The sequence below is a fragment of the Salvelinus alpinus genome, chromosome 19 (assembly GCF_045679555.1).
Source record: "Salvelinus alpinus chromosome 19, SLU_Salpinus.1, whole genome shotgun sequence".
NCBI classification, from domain to species: domain Eukaryota; kingdom Metazoa; phylum Chordata; class Actinopteri; order Salmoniformes; family Salmonidae; genus Salvelinus; species Salvelinus alpinus.
Window position 1 is genome coordinate 25,825,698 of NC_092104.1, and position 24,977 is coordinate 25,850,674.

General features: G+C 43.1%; 2 protein-coding genes across 4 annotated transcripts; one reads left to right on the forward strand and one right to left on the reverse strand.

The window, feature by feature from the left end:
* Positions 1 to 823: 823 nt before the first annotated feature.
* Positions 824 to 11,913, forward strand: LOC139545902 (microprocessor complex subunit DGCR8-like). 2 transcript variants are annotated; one of them, XM_071354111.1, is made up of 14 exons: positions 824 to 948; positions 1,446 to 2,462; positions 2,918 to 3,092; positions 3,336 to 3,478; positions 3,724 to 4,087; positions 4,338 to 4,535; positions 4,728 to 4,829; positions 4,955 to 5,053; positions 5,197 to 5,279; positions 5,436 to 5,536; positions 5,637 to 5,743; positions 6,030 to 6,157; positions 8,131 to 8,244; positions 9,304 to 11,913. In XM_071354111.1, the coding sequence occupies exons 2-14, from the start codon at positions 1,764 to 1,766 to the stop codon at positions 9,385 to 9,387; spliced, it is 2,397 nt and encodes a 798-aa protein (XP_071210212.1). In that variant the 5' UTR covers positions 824 to 948; positions 1,446 to 1,763; the 3' UTR covers positions 9,388 to 11,913. The 2 variants fall into 2 exon arrangements, with proteins under 2 accessions (XP_071210212.1, XP_071210213.1); XM_071354112.1 differs by having other exon boundaries at positions 837 to 2,462.
* trmt2a (tRNA methyltransferase 2 homolog A) lies at positions 11,901 to 24,823 on the reverse strand. 2 transcript variants are annotated; one of them, XM_071354114.1, is made up of 12 exons: positions 24,570 to 24,823; positions 23,690 to 24,312; positions 23,228 to 23,336; positions 21,993 to 22,174; positions 21,513 to 21,627; positions 20,983 to 21,098; positions 20,784 to 20,895; positions 13,261 to 13,383; positions 12,959 to 13,034; positions 12,640 to 12,756; positions 12,459 to 12,555; positions 11,901 to 12,354 (listed from the first exon to the last, which is right to left on the reverse strand). In XM_071354114.1, the coding sequence occupies exons 2-12, from the start codon at positions 24,307 to 24,309 to the stop codon at positions 12,144 to 12,146; spliced, it is 1,878 nt and encodes a 625-aa protein (XP_071210215.1). In that variant the 5' UTR covers positions 24,310 to 24,312; positions 24,570 to 24,823; the 3' UTR covers positions 11,901 to 12,143. The 2 variants fall into 2 exon arrangements, with proteins under 2 accessions (XP_071210215.1, XP_071210214.1); XM_071354113.1 differs by having other exon boundaries at positions 24,598 to 24,822.
* Between the last annotated feature and the right edge of the window lie 154 nt (positions 24,824 to 24,977).

Here is a 24,977-nt window from a genome sequence, read left to right on the forward strand (position 1 = left end):
GGAAATTCATACAGTCAGCATGCCAATTACATAATCCCTCAAAACTTGAGACATCTGTGGCATTGTGTTGTGTGACAAAATGGCACATTTTAGAGTGGCCTTTTATTGCCCCCAGCACAAGGTGCACCTGTGTAATGATCATGCTATTTAATCCGTTTCTAGATATGCCACATCTGTCAGGTGTATGGATTATCTTGGCAAAGGAGAAATGCTCACCAACAGGGATGTAAATAAATTTGTGTACAACATTTTAGAGAAATATACTTTTTGTGCATTTGCACAATTTCTGGGATCTTTTATTTCAGCTCATGAAACATGGGACCAACACATGTTGCATTTATATTTTTGTTCAGTGTATATTGATTCTGATTTAACTCGCAGACACTTTTGGTTCTTCAGTAAACATGATGGCTATGTCTGTACATTGTATTCATGCTGATTATAAACAGCAGGGTTGTAATCTAATCAGTGGATTGATTATCCATCAAAACAAAGATCTAATTTGATACAATTTCTCATCAATTCTGAAGTTTATACGTTGATGAACGATAGCTACTTTGCATACAATCTTACTGGTGAAGATGATTGCCACCTATCGACAGTATGCGGCCACTGCACTTCTCAACCCAACTGTTCCTACCGTTCTGAATTGTCAACTGTAATCTATTCTAATGTTTGATTGGTCTATTTATTCCGGCAATATTCCGTCCCGAATGAAAGGTCTGCCTTTATCGGTTGGTGATTGGTGTGCTCATCTGAAACTAAATGATGAATGGACACATGAGCGGTCAATCTAAAAAAAAGCCGGTATTGGGGGTGGAACTTCCGAAGCAGTCTGCAGCAGTCGGCAAGATGGCGGAACGGGGAAGGGATCTGTCTGGCCTCGTCAGAAGAATAACATAATTTATATTAGCTAGCAAAGAAAATAAAATGGAGTAAATAAAATAGGTGAGTGATCAAATGTGGTCAATGTTTCTGTGGTTAGTATTTTGTCTAGTCATTTTGACACATGATTGTGTAGCTAAATTGCTTAGCTTCAAGTTTTAGCTAAACTAGCCAGGTTGTTAAAGTTAACTAGCTAGGCTCGTGCGTAGAAGGACAATACAATTTGTCATCTTTCCATGTCGTTCAGTTTAGAAGTCGTCCCATATTGCTAACCATTAGCTAAAGTTTCTGCATTACTTGACATTGCAGGGTGAATCGAGTTTGCCAACTACCTTGCACAGGCAGCAAGCTAACGTTAGCGTTCTGCAGTCAAGCAAGGGTTGCAAAGACTCACACTCATTTCTGTCTGTGTTAGTTATCAATCTTAAAAGTGATTCATAATGTGCTTAGTTGCCACTCGGCTACATTCTACAAGGCATACAGTAACGTATGTCAAAATCATTGCATCTCAATTTTGCTCTCTTGGTTTCAGTCATTGACTGTTATCTTGCTTTTTCTAGCTCTGACAGAGGATTCGCCAGTGGAGGATGAATAGTGCCTAGATCTGAGCAATATAAGCTGAATGCATTGTGATTTCCAATAATTGAGACAGTGATTCTAAAAAAACTGTCTACATTAATGAAAAGAACAATGTAGTCATCTTAGCATATTCAACACTGGTACATGGTCAATACAGGGATTTTTGTATTCTTCTAAATATTGTGTGCAATGTGCTTCTGCATGCCTTTTTAGCTGAAAGCTTATGAGAAATAGTTGCCAAAACAGTCAGGGTGACCCATAGAGCAGTTGTATTTAGTAATTCATAAGACACAGTCAACATGGAGATGGATGACATATTACCCCCCTTACCGTTGGAGCCACCTGATGATTTGAACTCGGAAGGCCTTAATGGTAAAGCGCAGCCTCCAACACCCCCCCTGCAAACGTCCAGTGACGCAGAGGAAATGGACGTTAGCTCTGGTGGTGATGGACACACACACACCACAGCAGGGGGCCAGGGCCTCCAAACCAAGGGCTCCATAACCTTCATTAATAACCTGTCAGATGAGGCCGAACCTAGCACCTCGTGCCCTAGAACAGCCCGCCACGCACCTCCTGTCACCAAGTTCCTGCCAGACCTCAAATTACTCAGAGACATTAAGATCAGTGTCAGTGTCGTAGATACCAGCAGGAGCAAAGATAGGAAGGTGCTGTACACAGGGATAGGTCAGGAGGGTGGTGGTGAAGGGGAGACCAGCTCAGAGGGCCTTAATGGTGAGTTTTATGATGCTGATACAGAGCCAGGGGCTGTGGATGGTAGCTCAGGGCTTGGGGTGGTCGGTGTCAGTGCAGGGAGGAGAGGGGAGGAGGCAGAGGCAGACCTGGAGAACAAAGTGGAGTTTGCGGTCCTAGATGAGCTGGAGGACTTCAGTCAGGACTTCCTGGACACGGAGGATGTGCAGCAGGGGGGGTTCAGGTCAGAGGTCATAGTTCAACAGGATCATGCTGATGAAGAGAACCTAAATATATCCTATGAGGTACGTAACCAAAGGGGCCCTGTCTTTGCCTCTGCAGAGCCTCGTCATCACCCACTCACTGATCTTTTGTGCACGTTTCACACTAAAGGGCTATCCCAAACCATACTGTGCTGGCTTGAATATTTTCTAGCACAGTTCCAGCAACTGGAGGAGGCGCTACAATGCCAGCCCAGTACGATTTGTCTCACCAATGAAAATGTTAATGGTTTATAGTCAGCCATTTATTCTGACATTATATTCCAATGTCACCAGCAAAATGTCAGCTTGTGCATCCTTTTTATTCTTAATGGAAGCAGAAGTTCCATATCTTTCTTACTGGAAATTGACATAGTTGGTATGCTAAAAGTGTGTTCAAATGTACTCTCAACCATAAGTCATGACCGGTTAGGAAAACATGAGTCATGACCGGTTAGGGCTTCTCCCTTCTCCCCACCCTCAACGAATGTCTTTTCCAGGAGGACTTTGACAATGATGTAGATGCTCTGCTGGAGGAGGGCATGCCCGTGCCCAAAAAGATGCGCCTGGCAGAGGGGGCTGTTGAGTATGCAGGAGACAGTGATCATGCATCCGACAGGGATGTGGAGGGAGGTGTTCAGCCCATGATGACCAAAATTAAGACAGTCCTGAAGAGTGAGTGGTCGATGTCTGGCGCTGATCTGCCTTTTGTAACAGCGTATCTGAGCCTGGCACATATTGATGTTGTGCGTTCATATCATATTTTATACCGAGTGGCACATGTTGGTGAGAGGACATTGATGGTGTGAGATGTGTAGTAGTTTCTCTGTCTAGTTTCAGATTGTGTGTATATGTGGTGCAGATGTGTTTCATGTGTAGCGTCTCGTTTGTGTGTATTGATGTGTGTGTGTTTCCTAGGTCGTGGGCGTCCACCCACTGAGCCACTACCTGACGGATGGATCATGACATTCCATAACTCTGGCATTCCAGTCTACCTGCACAGAGAGACCAGAGTGGTGACCTGGTCCAGACCTTACTTTCTGGGGTCCGGGAGCATTAGGGTAGGACGTAGAATACATAAGACCGATAGAAACCTGTTACTGCTGTACATTTTATACCTTTTTTTGTGTTATTTTTTGTTTTTTTTAGTAACATGCCAGGAACCCCATTGTTATACACTCTATACTGGTGTATAATTTGTGTTTTGGTAGGAATGGTCAAACTAAAGGAATATTTCTCTCTTCTCAAACAACTGTAACAATCGGCTTCTAACCATGACCAAACCTCTCTTGCCCCTTGTCTACAGAAACACGACCCTCCCACCAGTAGCATCCCCTGCCTGCACTATAGGAAGATGAAGGATCACGAGGAGAGGGAACAGAACGGAGAGGTGACGCCCAACGCTGAAGTGTCTCCGGTGAAGCCTGGGGAGGAGGCAGACTCCGTGGAGAGACCAGACGAGCCTGACTCCACTGCCCAGGAGGACCCTACCACTGTGGGCCTGGGGGAAGGACAGGTGGAGGCGGAGATAGAGACAGGCCTGGTCACAGAGGGGACCACAAAAGGGTGTCCTGTCCTGCATGGCAAGATGCCCCACTCCTGTGAGATGGCCCAGGGGGCTCTGGGACAGGTCAGGGCCAAGGTGGAGGTGTGCAAAGATGAATCGATAGGTAAGGGTGAACACACTCCATGATGAGCAATTGACTTGCCAGCAGGTAGTAGTTTTGAATGCCATGGCTGATGGTATGTTTAATTTCTTGTAAACATAGGGGATGACAGTGTGTTGGTGGGTGTGGGCCTTGACATTTTCTAGACTTATTGCAATAAAAATGTATAGGACACATCAAATGAAGAATATCTATACATGTTAATTAAAGCAACAATATAACCTATACCCCTCCCTTATTGACACCCCGCCAGAAATTGAGGAGTTCCGCAGCTACCTGGAGAAGTGCTTTGACTTTGAACAAGTGACCGTGAAGAAGTTCCGTACCTGGGCAGAGCGCAGGCAGTTCAACAGGGACATCAAGAGGAAACAGGCTGAGTCAGAAAGACCCATTCTGCCTGCCAACCAGAAACTCATCACTCTGTCTGTATCAGATACCCCCACCAAGAAAGGTACCAGATGCATAAGAAGAACCACAGGCTACATCTGAATTGGAATCTTATTCACAGGTCCTATAGGGCTCTGGTCAAACGTAGTACACTATATAGGGAATTAGGGTGCCATTGTGGATGCATCCATAGTCTAATAACTATTTCAGTGAGGAGTATTGAGGTAATCTCAATTCTTTCCTTTCTTTTTCTCAGAGTTTGTCATTAACCCAAATGGGAAATCTGAAGTTTGCATCCTACATGAATATATGCAACGTGTCTTAAAGGTCCGACCTGTTTACAACTTTTTTGAATGTGGTAAGTCCCTCTGTTGATTCCCACTAGCTTGTACAAGTGACATGCTTTTCTTCGAACAAAACAAATCGCCAAAGGCTCTGGCTGGAGAAAGGGCCAAATGCATCCCGTCTTTTCTATATCCCCAGAGAACCCAAGTGAACCCTTTGGAGCCTCCGTCATAATAGAGGGAGTGACATATGGCACAGGAACTGCAAGCAGTAAAAAACTTGCCAAGAATAAAGCTGGTACAGTACTCTTATCTCCCATCATTATTTTAATTTGTATCTTCTGAAGCAGCTGCAAAGGCTGTCTGGAAACTGTAAGATGTGTTTAAGTCATAGTATAGCAGACCATTTGGCTTGTTGTTTCACTGATGTCTTCCCTGTAGCTCGAGCCACACTGGAGATTCTCATCCCTGACTTTGTGAAGCAGACGTCTGAGGAGAAGCTTGTAGAAGGGGATGAACTGGAGGTATCAGCCTGTCAATCATTGGAAAGCCATTTAATTCAATGTCATGCTTCTGTGTTTGGTCTGATAACATGTCTCTTTTATAACATTGAACTTTACCAGGGGGTTGGTAAGCTGGATGAATAGTAATGTCCATTCATGCATTTTTGTTTCCTGCAGTATTTTAATCATATCAGTATTGAAGATTCAAGGGTGTACGAACTGACCAATAAAGCAGGCTTACTCTCGCCATATCAGATTCTACACGAGTGCCTTAAGAGGTAAGACTCATGACATGAGGTGTAGTAATACTTTAAATTCCTAGTTCTGATCTGATTAATCTGTTAACCTTGAATTTCAACCATATCTTGTGCCCTGCAGAAACCATGGAATGGGTGACACCAGCATCAAGTTTGAGGTGATCCCAGGAAAGAACCAGAAGAGTGAATATGTGATGACGTGTGGAAAGCATACCGTGCGCGGATGGTGTATGTTACCCCCACACTGACCCTCCAGTCACCACAGCAAGTCCCAGACCTAACATGCTCCATGCCACTCTGTGTTAATGTAGTGTAAAAGCAGCCTTACAAGTGCTCTGTTTTTTGTCAGAGCCATGTATAGAGAATTCAGCCAACCTTTACACTGGACACTTTGTTTGTGCCTTTGTATATACAGTATTATGGCTCTGATTTGTCCTGCTCAAAGCCGCTCTGTGTCGTGTAAATGTGTTAGCATTACAAATGGGAGTAATCAATGTTTTGTTTTATTTTTCAGGCAAGAATAAACGTGTGGGGAAGCAGCTGGCGTCTCAGAAGATCCTACAGATGCTGCACCCTCACGTGAAGAACTGGGGGTCACTGCTCCGCATGTATGGCAGAGAGAGCAATAAGATGGTAAAAAAGGTAAGTACTACCTGTACACTTGGGTTTCTGTTAGGAAAATGTGGCGCCATTCATTTGACCGGCAGCATTTTAATTTACCAGACAACGTACATTTTATTAAATTGCCAAAATGATATAGCCAAAATAGCTTACTCCTGTCTATACACAAATAAATAAAATCATTCAAAATCGGCTACTACACCAGAAAGCATGGTTTGGCCAGCGGATCATTAGCTTCTTTTTTTAAAAAGCTGTGGATTGTTTTATATTGGATAGCCTACAGTCTGAAGGGCCCGCAATTTGGGCAGAGCACGCAGCAAATACCAAACAGATGATTGTTGAGTTGCGACTGTCAGTGAAAAACAGAGACCCAGCCAGGCATATTGCAATATTTAAAAATACACTCATGGAAAAACTGTTTGGAAAGCAAAATGGATATTTCTGTAAATAGAAGACAATGAAAAGACACTCCAATCTGTCTTTTATTTATCAGAATTCTTTAACTTAATTAGCCCCAGCGGAGAACATCGGCCTTATCGCTGGTGAGTGTGCATATTCACTGTCTTTATCATTGGGTTAGTGCCACTTTTGACAGTGATTGAGTTGTTGTATTATTAGTCTAAATTATGACTCCAATCTAATCATCACATTATGAATGGTAGGCTATCTTACATCAGTCTGCAAATAAGGATGCATGGAAGGGGCATTTTTATGGTGAAAATTAGCTTCCCCAAACTTGAAACCCACACTCTGCTTATGTTAGAATAACTGTCCACATTTACTTTTCCTCAATCAACAAGATGAGTAATGAACAGCAAAATCTCTAGCCTACGTCAATCTACTAACCCCCATTAGAAAAGTTGACCTATTCTATTGGTCAGCTTGTCGAAAGAAATGGCTTATTCCAAACCGACTCTGGGACAGTTGTGGGATGATAGATCCCAAATTCATACAACCAGTAAGCCGAGGCTACATTAAAAAAAAACGTTCAAAAGCAATGAGGCTCATGTAACAGATCAGAAGGTTTAGCTTAAAATGTTGATAAACTGTTATTTCTTCACATTCTAAGTGCAGCAATGCACACAATGCACAGCAGTGCACGCAGTAGGCTACCCACGAATGTTAGTTCCATAATGCAATTAGCGGGAAAACACCATTGTGAGTGATTTCATGTAACAGACATGAAAATATCTTTTAGAAAGAGGGGATATCTAAATATGCAATAAGTAGCATGGGTTGCTAATATGACTAGGATTGTGCCTTTGGCTACTGGACAATGAAAGAAAGTTGATTTGAAAACCAATAGGACATGAGAGAAAAAGGCTACTTGTTTCAATGGCATATGGAAGTCTTCATGAAATAATTGCCTGCACGTTTGGTTCGATTTTGGCAAGGCTACTTTGGCAAGGTAAGACATGCTTCAAAATATGTATTAAAACGTTCAGGTTTCAAACAGTTAAGTATGTCTTCATAATGGAAATTGTCTCCAGCTCACTGCAAAGTGGTGTGTGATGTGCTGAAGCCTGCCTAGTACCAATGAGCTTCAATTTACCAGTTGAGGGGGGGAAATAGTAGGCCTAGCTCTTTTTAATCGTGGCTGTGTTTTTATAAAAATATTTACAAGCGATTGCCTTGCTCAATGTTTGGGCTTATTAAAGCATGTTTCTCTCCAGCAGCAACAAACAGCATGTCTCCCGCTACATCGACTGGTATTTCAAGCAAAAATGCATTATTTCGCAATGGGATTTTATTTTTTCTCCCGGACAATTGACCTGCACCAATTTTATTTATAGGCTTTTTAAAAAAGTATATTGGCAGCTAACGGAAAAACTGCTGTACACCTCGCCACAGCCACTCCACTGCTGTTGGGTCATATAGACTTCAGCTCATCTTTGGCCAAACTGATTGGTACTGATCTGATGGCATATGTTGCTCCTCTTTCAACCAGATGTATCTCTCATTTCTATAGATGTTGTTTTTTATGTTCTCTGCAGGAAAATTCAGACAAGAGTGTGATTGAACTTCAGCAGTATGCCAAAAAGAACAGGCCAAATCTTCACATCCTGAACAAACTGCAAGAGGAGATGAGGAAACTGGCTAAGGAGAGGGTAAGGGTTAGCTGTAGAGTGTAGTAGGAGCTCCAACTAGATCTTAGGTCTCTGGTGTTAACCTCTGCGTTTGGCCTCGTCAGGTAGTTTCTTTCTAGAGCAGGGCTCTCCGACCCTGTTCCTGGAGAGCTACCCTCCTGTAGCTGTTGACTATTACCCCAGTTCTAACTAACCTGATTCCGCTTATCAAGTAGAATCTGGTGTGCGAGATTAGGGTTGGAGCAAAAACCTACAGGATGGTAGCTCTCCAGGAACAGGGTTGGAGAGCCCTGTTCTAGAGGGTTCTACCTTTCACTCGAACCCTGTCAGGCTGTCTAAGCTGCACGGACTCCAGTGTTGGACACAGTGGAACCTAGTAGGATTGTGCCGATATATGATTAAATCCAATATCTTGATATTTGACATTGACGATATATCGTGATGTGCAAGGCTATACTCTATTTGAACTTTACAAATCAAAACTGCAGTTTTATCTGTGAAATTGTATCAATATGTTGAATATCAAGTCTAAATTAACTAAGCCTTATTTATTTGCCATAAGATTATTTAATGATAATGCGACTATAATATTGTAAATAAGCACAAATGGCACAGTGGAATTATCTAGCCATTACCGGCGCAAAACTGTTATATTGTGATATTTGGAGTAGCATAGTCTCCCCAAATATCTTCCAACCTTTGTACCTAGACTAAATTCTTCTGGCCTTTGCTCTATTTGCCATGTCTCTGCACTGTCATGTTCCTAATTGTTCCTGTGGTTACTCCAGCCGTACCTTATATTTCAAAGGCACTAAGGAGATTTGGTAAGTCATGTTTGGTTGTAAATGTACCCTGGATTGGGATCTTGAATAATTTTTCCCCCAGGTAAATTTCTCACAGGTTGGTGCAGCAGTTCAAACTGTTATGACATTTTCTGGGGTTTATTCATTAGGCACCAAACATTAGGAAACTGACTGAACTTGTCCAATAAGAAATGCTTGTTTTTGTTTTCTGGTGCAAAATATTTTGCTAGTGTGCCCTAATGAATACAACCCTGATGTGTCTTTATGTTGTGTTCAGGAGGAAACCAGGAAGAAGCCCAAGATGACCATAATGGAGTCAGCCCAGCCTGGTAGTCAGCCCCTCTGCACTGTTGACGTCTAGGAACCATCACTGCAACCAATCTAACATGGCACTGACCAATGGTAGCCATAGTCACTGTCTGATTTTAAAAGCCACTCCACCAATCTATCATCCAATTATGCATCATTGTAAAATGGCAATAGAACTGGACATTTGTAGTATAGCGGTGGTCATCTTCTTAGCACTGTTTATTATTTTACTCAAGGTATTTTTGATTCATTGTTAGTGGGTAGGAATAGGACAAATGCACTAACAGACAGTAGAGTTAACACCATCTACCTCTAGATGCAATCTCTACACAGTGGCACTTCTATAAATTGAACCTTAGGGGTTGCAGACAGATCGGTTGAGATGACTTGACATGTATCTATGATCCACAAGAAATTGTCAGCCTGTTTACTGTGCGTAGTAATAACTGCTGACAACCACTAGACCCCTCACCCCTCCATTTATATTGCATTGATTGAATTTATTATATTCTCCAAATATATATATAACCTAAAGTACCTGATACTTTACAGAGACTGAACATTCCTAACAGGTTTCCTTGTATACTTAAAGCATTGCCTATTCTCACGGATTAGTTTGCTCTCTGCTTTTGCTATACAGGTACGCTGTGGGAAAGTAATTTATATGCTGTTGTCATTGGACATTATTGATAATTGATGTCATGTATAATTTGGATGGTGATTGGGGTTTTTGAGTATGCTTTGGCTAAAGAAAGGCCAACTTATGTTTTCATTTGCTTGTGAACCTGTTAAGAAAAAAGTTATATATTCAAATGCATCGTTTGCTGTCCACTCATATACTTGGTTTTGGGGTTTATTTATTTTTTGTTATTTTCTTTTAACCTTTTTTCTCCCCAATTTTGTGGTATTCAATTGGCAGTTACAGTCTTGTCTCATCACTGCAACTACCGTACGGACTCAGAGGCGAAGGTCGAGAGCCATGCGTCCTCCGAAACATGACCCAACCAAGCCGCACCAATGTGTCGGAGGAAACACCGTGTATGCGCCCGGCCCGCCACAGGAGTCGCTAGAGTGCGATGGGACAAGGACATCCTTGTCGGCCAAACGGTCGCGGCCGGCTGCGACAGAGCCTAGACTCAAACCAGGATCTCTAGTGGCACAGCGCCTTAGACCACTGCACCACACGGGAGGCCCCAGTCATATACTTGTTACATGCTCACGGTCTTTAGTACGAGAAATGCATTTTGAATTGATTAGGGAACGGACGTTTATCTCGAGACCTATTAAGCGGGACTAATGAGTATAATTGCCTTTTTGTTTTGGAAGCACAGGATGAAACATATCAATGGACAGCTGACAACAAGGCTGATCCGTCTAGCTAAGATCCTGTTGCCATGTTAGCACTACAGACAGAACACAAGCACCAGGGCTTGGAGTACTGTAGTCATTGAGAAGATATACAAGGTAGTTACATATTTAAGACCGGGAAGAAAAAAAAAATCCTGTTTATTTTTTTTCCTCTGTGTTAGCCGCTTAATTATTTTTTGACTATTTAAAGCAAAACAATACAACACACAGGCCATCTTACTATTTGGTACAGTTCAGCTGCTGTGATAGACATTTTGCATCATGATAATGTGGCCAGTGGCACTTTGCTTCTTGAAAGTCCAATATCTTAACTTGACTGCTAACCTGCAAAACATTAAAGGACTTTAACAACAGTGGACAAATGGAAAAAACAAAACAAAAAAACGACTTTGGATTTTCCTTTTATAAACGGATAGGAAAACAATTGGCTACCTGTTGCCTTAGTTCACCCATTTCATGTAGGGCTCCCCAGAGCACAGGTCCCCCCTTAAAGGGAAATGGATAGACCAAGCCTCTTACTTGATACAGCATTTATTGTTTAGCCTATTAGTGTTTGTAATAATATGACAAGACAGTAATATTCATATTTTGAAAGAATTGCCTTTAGTATATATGGATTTTAAATACGTTTGTTTGCAATCATTGTGACAACTGATCAATCACATTTTCAAGCATTGATATGTGGAACTGCGATCCTCTCCTCAAAAGGCAATCTATAGAAATGAAGTTGGTACACTTTACCTCTTAACAAAATACGATCATGTCATTATTACATCTGATAGCTAAAGGAGCAGTGTGAACCAAAGCTTAGTCTTATGCATTTTTATAGAATACTGTAGGTTGCTGCACATAGTACATGAAAGGGAAAAAAAGATGCAATACCTGCTAGAACAAAATATAAATTGCTGTGCATTCATTGTGTGAAGTATTTGGTTTGTGTGGCTTTTCCTGAATGTCGACTGCACCTTAACACTTCATCGTATATGGGAACAAGGCTGCTGTGTTAGAGTAGATTGCTTTACGAATGTGCTTCCCCCTGTGTGTTCTGTCTTACCAAGTGTGTGTGAAAATGCTTTTTACACTTGAAGTTATTTGCTAGATATTGCTGCCTAGAAAATGAAGTATGTAACTGCGACTTGGGATAGCTGACTTTCAGTGAAATTCATTTATGCAAATAAAGTTGTCATGGCTGGCTCCTGCTTTGAAATGACCCCTGCTTGTATTAGTCATCAACAAGGGATCTTTTTATTTTTAAGTTGTAAAACAATATTACACAGCAAGGCAGTATTAAAAAAAAAAAAATTGCAGTGTTATCCTGCCCCTAATGGTACAGTATAAGAACTACAGAATCCATATAACGTTGATTACATATTAACGTGTAGAAAACAATTGAACTTAATGAACAGATAGTGAGACTGCAAAGGGTCAAAGGTTGTGCTATTAAGTTGTGGTGGTTGTCTCTTCTGGCTTCTCGCTAGTGCCCTGGGTCATTTCTTCAGGTTTCTCACTGCTGCTCTTGGAGCTGTAATCCACCCTCTCAAAGAGCAGCAGCATCTCACAGTGCATGGTCTGGGGGAAGAGGTCCACAGCCATTGCCCGCACCGGACGGAACGGAGCTCCACGTACACGGTTGGAGGGAGCCCTGCACAGACTACACAGAGATCGAATTTAGAACCAGAAGAATCCCCATGGAGATGACATACTGAATGTTTGGCCTACACGTGCAGAACGAAAAGGATAGGGTATTATACTCACTCTATGAAGTTGTTCATGGCTGCCTTGGCATTGCATGCCACATAAACCAGCCTTTTCAGATGCTCCGCTCTTCTGATTGCCAAAATGACCTTTGAATCTAGATGGTAGACAATCAATTACTGTCACTCAATTGAAATATACAGTGCATGGACAAACTGATTCAGTATATTTTGTAACATACGTAAGCCCGCTCTCGGTGGGTCCACGATGGCTGTGATGCTGGGGGATACGACAGCGTTGAGCACCATCTGGAACACATCTTCAGCCTTTCCGCAGTGGAACTCAATATTACTCAGCCCTGAAATATTTCAGTCACAGTCAGGTTCTCTCTCATAGCACTAGAGCAAATGTATTGGGGATTGATTAGGCAGAGGGTCGGGAATATTCAAAAGAGTTAGATATTAGATTTGAACATGTACTGTATGTCAGGCTTAACTCTTTCTGGCCTCATTGGTCAAGTGGCAGTAGATGCCAGGCACCAACATGATTAAGCCTCTTACCATTGATCTTCGCGTTGACTTTGGCATCCTTCACTGCTTCCTGACACATCTCTATCCCAATCACCTTCCTCACCCTCTGGAGGACACAGGGTACGGCTCATAGTGTCAACAGAGAAAGGGACTATTCCATTTCCAGACAGATTGATCCATACAGTTGTAGTCAGGGTTGTGTTAAATACCATTTCCTATATATACCTTAACTGAAATGTGATTGACCCCCAACCCTGCTTGTTATGTATGTAGGATGCCATGTGTCTTTATTTATAAGTCAACGAACACATTTCTCTTGTTCTCTATAGTACCTTAGCCAGGGAGATGCCAATGGTTCCTGTCCCGCAGCATACGTCCAGCACAGTGCTGTCCTTGTCCAGCTGGGCCCATTCTCCTACAGCTGAGTACAGCACCTCTGCTGCCCCTGTGTTCACCTGGTCAATGACATACAGTGAGTATAATAAGTATTCATCCCCCTTGGATTTTTTCGCTGTGTTACAACATGGGATTGAAATATAATTGTGATTTTTATGGGACAATGGATAGGATACGCAATAATGTCAAAAGGGAAAACAAAATTAATAAAATTGTAATAATTAAAATATAGTTCTTGTATAAGTATTCATCCCCTTTGTTGAGGAAAGCCTAAATTAGTTCAGGAGTAAAATGTGGCTTTGCAAATCACATAAAAAGTTACACTGATCAAAAATATAAAGTGTTGGTTCCATGTTTCATGAGTCGAAATAAAAGATCCCAGAGATTTTCCATATGCACATAATGCTTATTTCTCTCAAATTTGTTACATCCCTGTTAGTGAGCATTTCTTCTTTGCCAAGATGATCCATCCACCTGACAGGTGTGGCATATCAAGAAGCTGATTAAACAGCAGGATAATTACACGTGCACCTTGTGCTGGGGACAATAAAAGGCCTCTTTAAAATGTGCAGCTGTCACACAACAGAATGCCACATACGTCTCAAGTTGAGGGAGCGTGCAATTGACATGCTGACTGCAGGAATGTCCACCAGAGCTGTTGACAGAGAATTGAATGTTCATTTCTCATCCATAAGCTGCCTCCAACGTCATTTTAGAGAATTTGGCAGTACGTCCAACCGGCCTCACAACCGCAGACCACGTGTTCCCATGCCAGCCCAGGACCTCCACATCCGGCTTCTTCACCTGCCGGATTGTCTGAGACCAGCCATCCAGACAGCTGATGAAACTGTGGGTTTGCACAACCAAAGAATTTCTGCACAAAATGTGTCAGAAACAGTCTCAGGGAAGATCATCTGTGTGCTTGTCGTCCTCACAAGGGTCTTGACCTGACTGCATTTCGGCGTCGTAACAGACTTCAGAGGGCAAATGCTCATATTTGATGGCCACTGGCACGCTGGAGAAGTGTGCTCTTCAAGGATTAATCACGGTTTCAACTGTCACTTGGCAGATGGCAGACAGCGTGTATGGCGTCGTCTGGGCGAGCGGTTTGCTGATGTCAACGTTGTGAACAGAGTGCCCCATAGTGGCGGTGAGGTTATGGTATGGGCAGGCTACGGACAACGAACATAATTGCATTATATCAATGGCAATTTGAATGCAGAGATACCGTGACAAGACACTGAGGCCCATTGTTGTGCCATTCATCCACCGCCATCACCTCATGTTTCAGCATGATAATGCATGGCCCCATGTCGCAAGGATCTGTACACAATTCCTGGAAGCTGAAAATGTCCCAGCTCTTCCATGGCCTGCATACTCACCAGACATGTCACCCATTGAGCACGTTTGGGATGCTCTGGATCGACATCCAGTTTCCGCCAATAACCAGCAACTTCGCACAGCCATTGAAGAGGAGTGGGACAACATTTCACAGGCCACAATAAACAGCCTGATCAACTCTATGCAAAGGATATGTCGCGCTGCAAGAGGCAAATGGTGGTCACACCAGAATACTGACTGGTTTTCTGATCCACGTCCCTACCTTTATTTTAAGGTATCTGTGAACAACTGATGTATATCTGTATTCCCAGTAATGTGAAATCCATAGATTAGGGCCTAATGAACTTGTTTCAATTAACTGATTTCCTTATATGAACTGTAACTCAGTATAATCTTTGAAATTGTTGCATGTTGCTTAATATTTTTGTTCAGTGTACATGGACTCACTATGTCAAACAATAGGGGTTTACATGATTTTAGAATGACTACCTCTTCCTCTGTCCCCCATACATACAACATCTATAAGGTGCCTCAGTCAAGTATTGCATTTCAAACACAGATTCAACTACAAAGACCAGGAAGCTTTTCAAAAACCTCAAAAGAAGGGCAGTGATTGGAATATGGGTAACAATAACAAATCAGGCATTGAATATCTCTTTAAAGATGGTCAGGTTAATAATTATGCTGTGGATGACGTATTAAACCACCCAGAAACATTGAAGATAATCATCCTTCTGAGTTGCAGCACAGGAAGGAAACTGCTCAGGATGTCACCATGAGGCCATTGGAGTTCAATGGCTTTGATGGGAGAAAACTGAGGATGGATCAACAACATTGTAGTGACTCTACAATAATGACCAACAGTGCATTCAGAAAGTATTCACACCCCTTGACTTTTTCCACATTTTGTTACGTTACAGCCTTATTCTAAAATTGATTCAATTGACCCCCCCTCTCATCAATCCACACACAATAACCCCTAATGACTAAGAAAAAAATGTTTTTTATACATTTTTGCAAATGTATAAAGAATTACCATCTGAAATATCACATTTACATAAGTATTCATACCCCTTTCCTCATTACTTTGTGGAAGCACCTTTGGCAGCGATTACAGCCTGGAGTCTTCTTGGGTATGACGCTACAAGCTTGGCACACCTGTATTTGGGGAATTTCTCCCATTCTTGTCTGCAGATGATCTCAAGCTCTGTCAGGTTGGATGGGGAGCGTCACTGCACAGATATTTTCAGGTCTCTCCAGAGATGTTTGATTGGGTTCAAGTTCGGGCTCTGGCTGGCTGTGTGCTTAGGGTAGTTGTCCTGTTGAAAGGTGAACCTTTGCTCAGTCTGAGGTCCTGAGTGCTTTGGAGCAGGTTTTCATCAAGGATCTCTCTGTACTTCGTTCCGGTCATCTTTCCATCGATCCTGACTAGTCTCCCAGTCCCTGCCACTGAAAAACATCCCCACAGCATGATGCTGCCACAACCATACTTCGCCAAAGGGATGGTGCCAGGTTTCCTCCAGACGTGACGCTTGGCATTCAGGCCAAAGAGTTCAATCTTTGTTTAATCAGACCAGATAATCTTGTTTCTCATGATCTGAGTGTCTTTAGGTGCCTTTTGGCTAACTCCAAGCAGGCTGTCATGTGCCTTTTACTGAGGAGTGGCTTCCGTCTGGTCACTCTACCATAAAGGCCTGATTGGTGGAGTGCTGCAGTAATGGCTGTCCTTCTGGAAGGTTCTCCCATTTCCACAGAGGAACTCTGAAACTCTGTCACTGACGATCGGGTTCTTGGTCACCTCCCTGACCAAGGCCCTTCTCCCCCGATTGCTCAGTTTGACCAGGTGGTCAGCTCTAGGAAGAGTCTTGGTCGTTCCAAACTTCTTCCATTTAAGAATGATGGAGGCCACTGTGTTCTTGGTGACCTTCAATTCTGCAGACATGTTTGGGTACCCTTCCCCAGATCTGTGCCTCGACACAATCCTGTCTCGGAGCTCTACAGACAATTCAACTGTTATTGGTCACTTACACATGGTTAGCAGATGTTAATGCGAGTGTAGTTCCGACAGATTACTTGTTAGATATTACTGCACAAACAATTTCCCAACAACTACCTAATACACACAAATCTAAAGGGGTGAATGAGAATATGTACATATAAATATATGGATGAGAGATGGCCGAGTGGCATAGGCAAGGTGCAATAGATGGTATAAAACACAGTATATAAACTCAGCAAAAAACATTTTTACAGGATGGCAACAACAACTACCCGAGTTACACCAGGAACGCACAATCCCTCCATCAGTGCTCAGACTGTACGCAATAGGCTGAGAGAGGCTGGACTGAGGGCTTGTAGGCCTGTTGTAAGGTAGGTCCTCACCAGACATCACTGGCAACAACGTCGCCTATGGGCACAAACCCACCATCGCTGGACCAGACAGGACTGGCAAAAAGTGCTTTTCACTGACAAGTCGTGGTTTTGTCTCACCAGGGGTGATGTTCGCATTTGCGTTTATCGTCAAAGGAATGAGCACTACACTGAGGCCTGTACTCTGGAGCGGGATCCATTTGGAGGTGGAGGGTCCGTCATGGTCTGGGGCGGTATGTCACAGCATTATCGGACTGAGCTTGTTGTCATTGCAGGCAATCTCAACATTGTGAGGTACAGGGAAGACATCCTCCTCCCTCATGTGGTACTCTTCCTGCAAGCTCATCCTGACATGACCCTCCAGCATGACAATGCCACTAGCCATACTGCTCGTTCTGTGTGTAATTTCCTGCAAGACAGGAATGTCATTGTTCTGCCATGGCCAGCGAAGAACCCGGATCTCAATCCCATTGAGCACATCTGGGACCTGTTGGATCGGAGGGTGAGGGCTGGGGCCATTCCCCCTAGAAATGTCCGAGAACTTGCAGGTGCCCTGGTGGAAGAGTGGAGTAACATCTCACAGCAAGAACTGACACATCTGGTGCAGTCAATGAGGAGGAGATGCACTGCAGTAATTAATGCAGCTGGTGGCCAAATCAGATACTGACGGTTACTTTTGATTTTTGACCCCCCCTTTGTTCAGGGACACATTTCCATTTCTGTTAGTCACATGTCTGTGGAACTTGTTCGGTTTATGTCTCAGTTTTTTAATCTTATGTTCATACAAATATTTACACATGTTAAGTTTGCTGAAAATAAACGCAGTTGGCAGAGTGAGAGGACGTAGTGGCTCGGGTGGTTGTTGTCCTTGATCTTTTTGGCATTCCTGTGACATCGGGTGCTGTAGGTGCCATGGAGGTCAGGTAGTTTTGCCCCCGGTGATGCATTGTGCAGACCGCACCACCCTCTGGAGAGCCTTGCGGTTGAGGGCGGTGCAGTTGCCATACCAGGCTGTGATACAGCCCGACAGGATACTCTCAATTGTGCATCTGTAAAAGTTTATCAGAGTTTTGGATGACAAGCCAAATTTCTTCAGCCTCCTAAGGTTGAAGAGACGCTGTTGCGCCTTCTTCACCACACTGACTGTTTGGGTGGACCATTTCAGTTGTCTGTGATATGTACGCCTAGGAACGTAAAACTTTCCACCTTCTCCACTGCTGTCCCTTCGATGTAGATAGGGGGGTGCTCGCTCTGCTGTTTCCTGAAGTCCACGATCATCTCCTTTGTTTTGTTGACATTGAGGTTGTTTTCCTGACACCACACTCTGTGTGCCCTCATCTCCTCCCTGTAGGCTGTCTCGTGGTTGTTGGTAATCAAGCCCACTACTGTTGTGTCGTCTGCAAACTTGATGATTGAGTTGGAGGAGTGCACGGCCACGCAGTCATGGGTGAACAGGGAGTTTGGAGGGGGCTGAGCACACACCCTTGTGGGGCCCCAGTGTTGAGGGTCAGCGAAGTGCAGATGTTGTTTCCTACCTTCACCACCTGGGGGCGGCCAGTCAGAAAGTCCAGGACCCAATTGCACAGGGCGGGGTTGAGACCCAGGGCCTCCAGCTTGATGATGAGCTTGGAGAGTACTATGGTGTTGAATGCTGAGCTGTTGTCAGCGAATAGCATTCTTACATAGGTATTATATTTGGGATAGGGCAGTGTGCATCGTCTGTGGACCTGTTGGAGCGGTATGCAAACTGAAGTGGGTCTAGGGTGGCAGGTAAGGTGGAGGTGATATGATCCTTGACTAGTCTCTCAAAGCATTTCATGAGGACAGAATTGAGTGCTACGGGGCGGTAGTCATTTAGTTCAGTTACCTTTGCCTTCTTGGGTACAGGAACAATGGTGGCCAGCTTCAAGCATGTGGGGACAGCAGACTGGGATAGGGATTGGTTGAATATGTCCATAAACACACCAGCCAGCTGGTCTGCACATGCTCTGAGGACACGGCTAGGGATGCTGTCTGGGCCAACAGCCTTGCGAGGGTTAACACGTTTAAATGTTTTACTCACGTCGGGCCATGGAGAAGGAGAGGGGGGAGCAGTCCTTGTTAAAGGGCCGCTCCGTCTGCCCCTTCTGTGGCGCTGTTGTTTTTGGTCGGCTTCTGGGATTAGATCCATTGTCCTGGGTGGTGGTCCAAACAGAGGTTCCGCTTTGGGAAAGTCGTATTCCTGGTCGTAATGTTGGTAAGTTGACGTCGCTCTTATATCCAATAGTTATTCTCGGCTGTATGTAATAAGACTTAAGATTTCCTGGGATAACAATGTAATAAATAAAAAACGAAATACTGCATAGGACTAGAAGCGAGGCGACCATCTCTGTCAGCGCCATCTTCCTTCGACCTCATGGCTTGGTCTTCCTTCGACCTCATGATAAGCACTGTCAACTGTAGGACCTTTACATAGACAGGTCTGTGCCTTTCCAAATAATGTCCAATCAATTGAATTTACCACAGGTGGACTCCAATCAAGTGGTAGAAACATCTCAAGGATGATCAATGGAAAAAGGATGCACCTGAGCTCAATTTGAAGTCCCATAGCATACTTAATTAAATAAGGTATTTCAGTTTTTTTTATTTGTAATACATTTGTAAAAACCTGTTTTCACTTTGTCGTTATGGGGTATTGTGTGTAGATTGAGGATGTATTTATTTATTTAATCGATTTTAGAATAAGGCTGTAACATAACAAAATGTGGAAAAGGTCAAGGGGTCTGAATACACTGTAAATGACATAGTGAAAATATTACAAAACATGCATCCTGTATGGAACAAGGCACTAAAATAATACTGGAAAAAAAGCACTGCAAAGGAACACACTTTTTGGCCTAAAAGCAAAGCCTTATGTTTGGGGCAAATCCAACAACACATCACTGAGTAATTGCCTCCTTATTTTCAAGCATGGTGGTGGCTGAATCATGGTATAGGTATGCTTGACATCGGCAAAGACTGGGGAGTTTTCAGGATAAGAATTAATGAGATGGAGCTAAGCACAGGCAAAATCCTAGAGGAAAACCTGCTTCACACCATACACTGGGAGAGGATTTCCCCTTTCAGCAGGACAACAACCTACAATACAAGGCCAAATCTACACTGGAGTTGCTTACCAGGAAGACAGTACATGTTACAGTTTTGACTTAAATCTTTACTTAAAATCTGCTTTTTGAGTTAAAATGGCTGTCAAGCTATGACCACCAACATCTTGAATTTGTTTTATATTGTACAATCCAGGTATGCAAAGCTCTTAGAGACATAAAAAAAGACTAGCAGCGGTAATCGCTGACAAATGTGTTTCTTTCTAACATGTATTGACTCAGGGGTGGTGAATACTTATCTAATCAATCAAGTGTTTTATTTTTCATTCATCTTTAAAAAGTTAGAATTTGTCTTTTGTGTAGATCGTTGACAAAAAATGACAATTAAATAATCCCCCCCCCCACTTTGAAACAATAAAATGTGAAGAAATCCAAGGGGATGAATACTTATGATACCCACTGTATTTTACAGCTATAGAACAGAGTTCATAGTGCTGTACCTCAGAGACACTAACTTGGAGGTTCTTAAAATGGTGGAGGAAATACAACATACAGTATCTCAATATAATGACATATAATTTAAAAAACAATGCCAAATGGACCGAAGATGGTAAGTAAATAGGATGAAGACTCTACAGCTACGATACGTGACATGGGATACTCACCTGGAAGAAAGAATGGGGGGATATCCTGAACTTCAGGCCAAGAAGCTCCTCGTGAATACACTCCTCTCCAGCTACCAGCTCACACGGCAAGTCCTCCGGGTTAGGGGATTGCCTTAGTGAATACAACATTATCTGTCAATCACAACATTTCCATGTGCATTCTCACACCGTTAAATTGTTATTTTTCTAATGATCTTACCTTTGTCCCTCTGACACAAAGTACAGAGCGGTTACACCACTCTCTTTCCCGTCACCCTCTGTGAAATACTCTTTCATAGAGCTCTTCAGGACATTTAGTTCTTTTTCCTCAAGTTTCTGCAAAGTAGAAAAGGCGAGAATAAATGACAGGATTTGAAAGGAGAGTCACTACACTTATATTGTTCAGCTAAAGAATCCAGTGATGAATGTAGTGATTCTTAGATCAGAACGCATAATGTGTACATTTCTGTACCACAGCCCAAGCTTATATTTTTTTATTTAAGCAATAAGGCCCGAGAACATGTGGTATATGGCCAATATACCACGGCTAAGGGCTGTTCTTTTGCACGACGCAACGCCTTATTGCTATTATAAACTGGTTACCAAAGTAATTAGAGCAGTTAAAATAAATGTTTTGTCATACTTGTGGTATACGATCTGATATCACAGCTTTCAGCCAATCAGCATGCAGGGCTTGAACCACCCAGTTTAATGTAATATTAACCACATTGAAGAATGTTTTATTTGTACCTGTGGGTTAAAGAACACCATAGCCATGGCCTGCTTGGTTCTTGTGGTCCGCACTGTTAGCTGCTTCCAGTGGCCCTCGTATGTCTCAGGGCTGTACACTGAGTATGGGGTTGTCCTGTGTAGATAAACAAATTATGGGTCAAAAGAAGGTGATAACATTATTTACATCTAGCACCCCCATTTTTCTAGCCTGGTGGTCCTAGAGCTGTTGAAGCTATATAGTTGACAACCAGAAAAGTTGTCTATTCAGCAGAAACAGATCTGAGGCCACCAGGCTATTGTATTGCTGTGTGCAGCATTATTTTGGATTCCTTCTTGTTGCATGCTAAAACCAGTATATAGGTCAAATAGTGTATATAGGGCAGATCTGATACATTGGCCAGAATATTTAACTGAGACGTGACATTGAGTCCTGTGATCAGGGCGGGATCAGTGCAGGACAGAGATGAGGCCTCCCTCTCAGTAAGACGACATTAATACCTGATGAATTTCTGGAACTCACTGACCACTCGCTTGGCCTCAGTGGTGACATGGATGCTGTCTGAGGGTCCCACCACGGCACAGGAGCCCCCTTTGTACTTCCCCAGTCTGAAGCCTATGGTCTTATCCTCTTCATTCGCTCCAATACCAATGACAAACTCACACTTGTTCCTGTATTCAACCTGCATGATAAGAGTAGGGGAAAGAAGAAGACTCTTTTCAAAGGGATGCTTAGGGTCAAAGTTCAGCATGTGCATACCCAGGCAGGGACTGAAGTCAGTGTATGTATTTCGTTAAGACACCAGGTTGTCAAACGCCTTGCTAGTAGGTGAGATACTCATTTTCAGCAGGATGATCAAAAGGCCAGAGTGCATCTGGATTTAGTTCAATCAACCCCACAACGAAATAGCCATAATGATTTCAGGTTCTTGATGTAGTCACAAAAAATCTTTACAAGCTGCGACAGCAAAGGTTCACCCCAGGTTGCCAGGGCAGGCAGCCATATGTAGGCCTATTATAAAACAGGTCGTTCGAGCCCTGGATGCTTATTGGCTGAAAGCTGTGGTATATGAGACAATATACCACAGGTATGACGCAAAACTACTTGTTTACTAATTACGTTGGTAACCTGTTTATTATCTCAATAAGACCCCTCAGCTAAGGGCTGTATCCAGGCACTCTGCATTGCGCATATGAACAGCCCTTTGGCGTGGTATTTATTTATTTTTTCACCTTTATTTAACCAGGTTGGCTAGTTGAGAACAAGTTCTCATTTACAACTGCGACCTGGCCAAGATAAAGCAAAGCAGTTCGACACATACAACAACACAGAGTTACACATGGAATAAACAAACATACAGTCAATAATACAGTAGAAAAAAGTCTATATACAGTGTGTGCAAATAAGGTAGGATAAGGGAGGTAAGGCAATAAATAGGCCATGGTGGCGAAGTAATTACAATATAGCAATTAAACACTGGAATGGTAGATGTGCAGAAGATGAAAGTGCAAGTAGAGATACTAGGGTGCAAAGGAGCAAGATAAATAAATAAATAAATAAATACAGTATGGGGATGAGGTAGTTGGATGGGCTATGTACAAGTGCAGTGATCTGTGAGCTGCTCTGACATATTGGCCATATACCACACCCCCTCGGGCCTTATTGCTTAAATATAACATCCTGGGGGTCTCAAAACAACAGCACTAAGAGAGGTTTCTACAGTATTGCATTGTACCTGTGACGGAGATGGGCAAATTTCTTCCAGAGGGCAACACATTCTCTTGTACTTCTCCTTCTGCACAAACAGCCAGGGCAGCATCGCTTTGTTGGTGTTGCCTATTTCTCTGAACAGAAAATGGGAGGACATAATAACATGATGTACAGTCAGTTTTCCTTTGTGTAGTTTGAGTAACACACTTCTCTGTAGGCAATTGTTATTAAAGACATACTCAAATAAAGACATCCAATTGTTATGTTCATTAGAGCAAAGGAAGGACCAGATAAAGGCCTTAAAGTCATCTATAAACTATGAAGTCATCTCATTAGTACATTTCTGTGGTGTCTTTCATGGCAGGATATAATAAGACAGGATATAATGCAATAGACTGCAGTAATCCTATCGATGCCCCACTTGAGGTTATTCTTGTGAAGTGAACCAGAAGCCACACATGGCATGGGTCGATACACATCTCTGTACCTGGCCAGTCTCTGCAGCACCCCCTCCACCTCCTGCTCCTTCCTCCTCAGCTGCTCCTCATAAGGCACATTCCACAGGGGCGTCACCACGTTGGCAATCTGTATGCTGAGCGGCGCCTCGTCCTCCTCTGCCTCCTGCCGCTTGGAGGGGGGCTGCCCGGCACTCCCGGCCTCATCCCGCCCCCTCTTCCTGAGCATAGGGTCCGCCTTGGGCTTGGCCAGGCGCACACTAAGCACCCGGCCCTTCCACTGCATGCCGTGCACCATCTTCATGGCCTTGTCCCTCTCCTCTTCGTTCTTGAAGGTGACGAAGGCAAACGTCTGCTTCCCGAACAGTTTGATCTTGTGCGGGTTAAGGCGATGCTTCTCCAGGAACTTCTTCAGGTCGTTGAAACCGATGAATTTGGGAAGGTTCTGGATCTCCACTTTGAAGATCTCAGAGGTGAAGAGGTCCGCTTGGACGTAGCGGTACAGATTATTAGGGTCGGAAGAAGCTGCTTCTTCTCCTTCACCTTCAGCTTTGGGTTCATCTGTTTTCACCCCATCTTCTTTGGGGTCAGATGTCTTCTCCTCTTTCAGTGATGGAGAACCTACCACTGGGATGTCACCAACATCTGTCATGTTCTGTTTGAGGGGGATAGTTGACATCATTAACAAAAATGTGCTTCATCTGGACTATCAGTCTGCATTTCAAAAGTGACATTTGAAAATACACATATCAGACATGCACTATTTCTGCACTGCTTTCTTTAGGTATGCATATCTTACAGAGTTGTTACAGTTACAGTGAGTGTAGCAAAGTGGCTGAGATTGAGCAATGCAAATGACCAAAAGCACGAGCATAATTTAGCACTGAAAATAACGACTAGCCTAGGACTTACTATACAGAAGAGCAAACAATAAAATCACCTTCACTTCTGCTTTTACAGCTCTGACAAATAATATTTGCTTAAGGGCAATTCACTTCTGACTATAAGAAACTGCGGGCTGCCATGTTGTGGGACACGTGGAAAATATGAACTTTGACATGAGGCGTTAAGAAAAAAATACGTCACTATATATTTCCGCTGACAATTTATTGAATGCATTCTGCATGATTCCTGATAAATTGTGTTATAGTAGAATGATAAATCTAGAAAAAAAATAATAAAAATGTTCCGACACAGGAAGTGACGAAGCTGCTAGATATACAGATAAACAAATGTGCCCGATATTTTACCGGATATATAAATGTGAAGCATCCGGTTGGCGTTTCCACTCACTACCAAATATGGTAACGGGAGGAAGCC

Bases quoted from the DNA above. Each gene is read 5' to 3' on its own strand.
- LOC139545902 (XM_071354111.1), top strand. From the start codon at position 1,764: ATGGAGATGGATGACATATTACCCCCCTTACCGTTGGAGCCACCTGAT. The intron at 3,093-3,335 runs GTGAGTGGTCGA...TGTGTTTCCTAG, and splicing joins AATTAAGACAGTCCTGAAGA to GTCGTGGGCGTCCACCCACT. The intron at 4,830-4,954 runs GTAAGTCCCTCT...CTATATCCCCAG, and splicing joins TTACAACTTTTTTGAATGTG to AGAACCCAAGTGAACCCTTT.
- trmt2a (XM_071354114.1), bottom strand. From the start codon at position 24,309: ATGACAGATGTTGGTGACATCCCAGTGGTAGGTTCTCCATCACTGAAA. The intron at 20,896-20,982 runs GTAAGATCATTA...GTATTCACTAAG, and splicing joins TTTGTGTCAGAGGGACAAAG to GCAATCCCCTAACCCGGAGG. The intron at 13,035-13,260 runs GTACTATAGAGA...TGTGTCCTCCAG, and splicing joins TTGGCATCTCCCTGGCTAAG to AGGGTGAGGAAGGTGATTGG.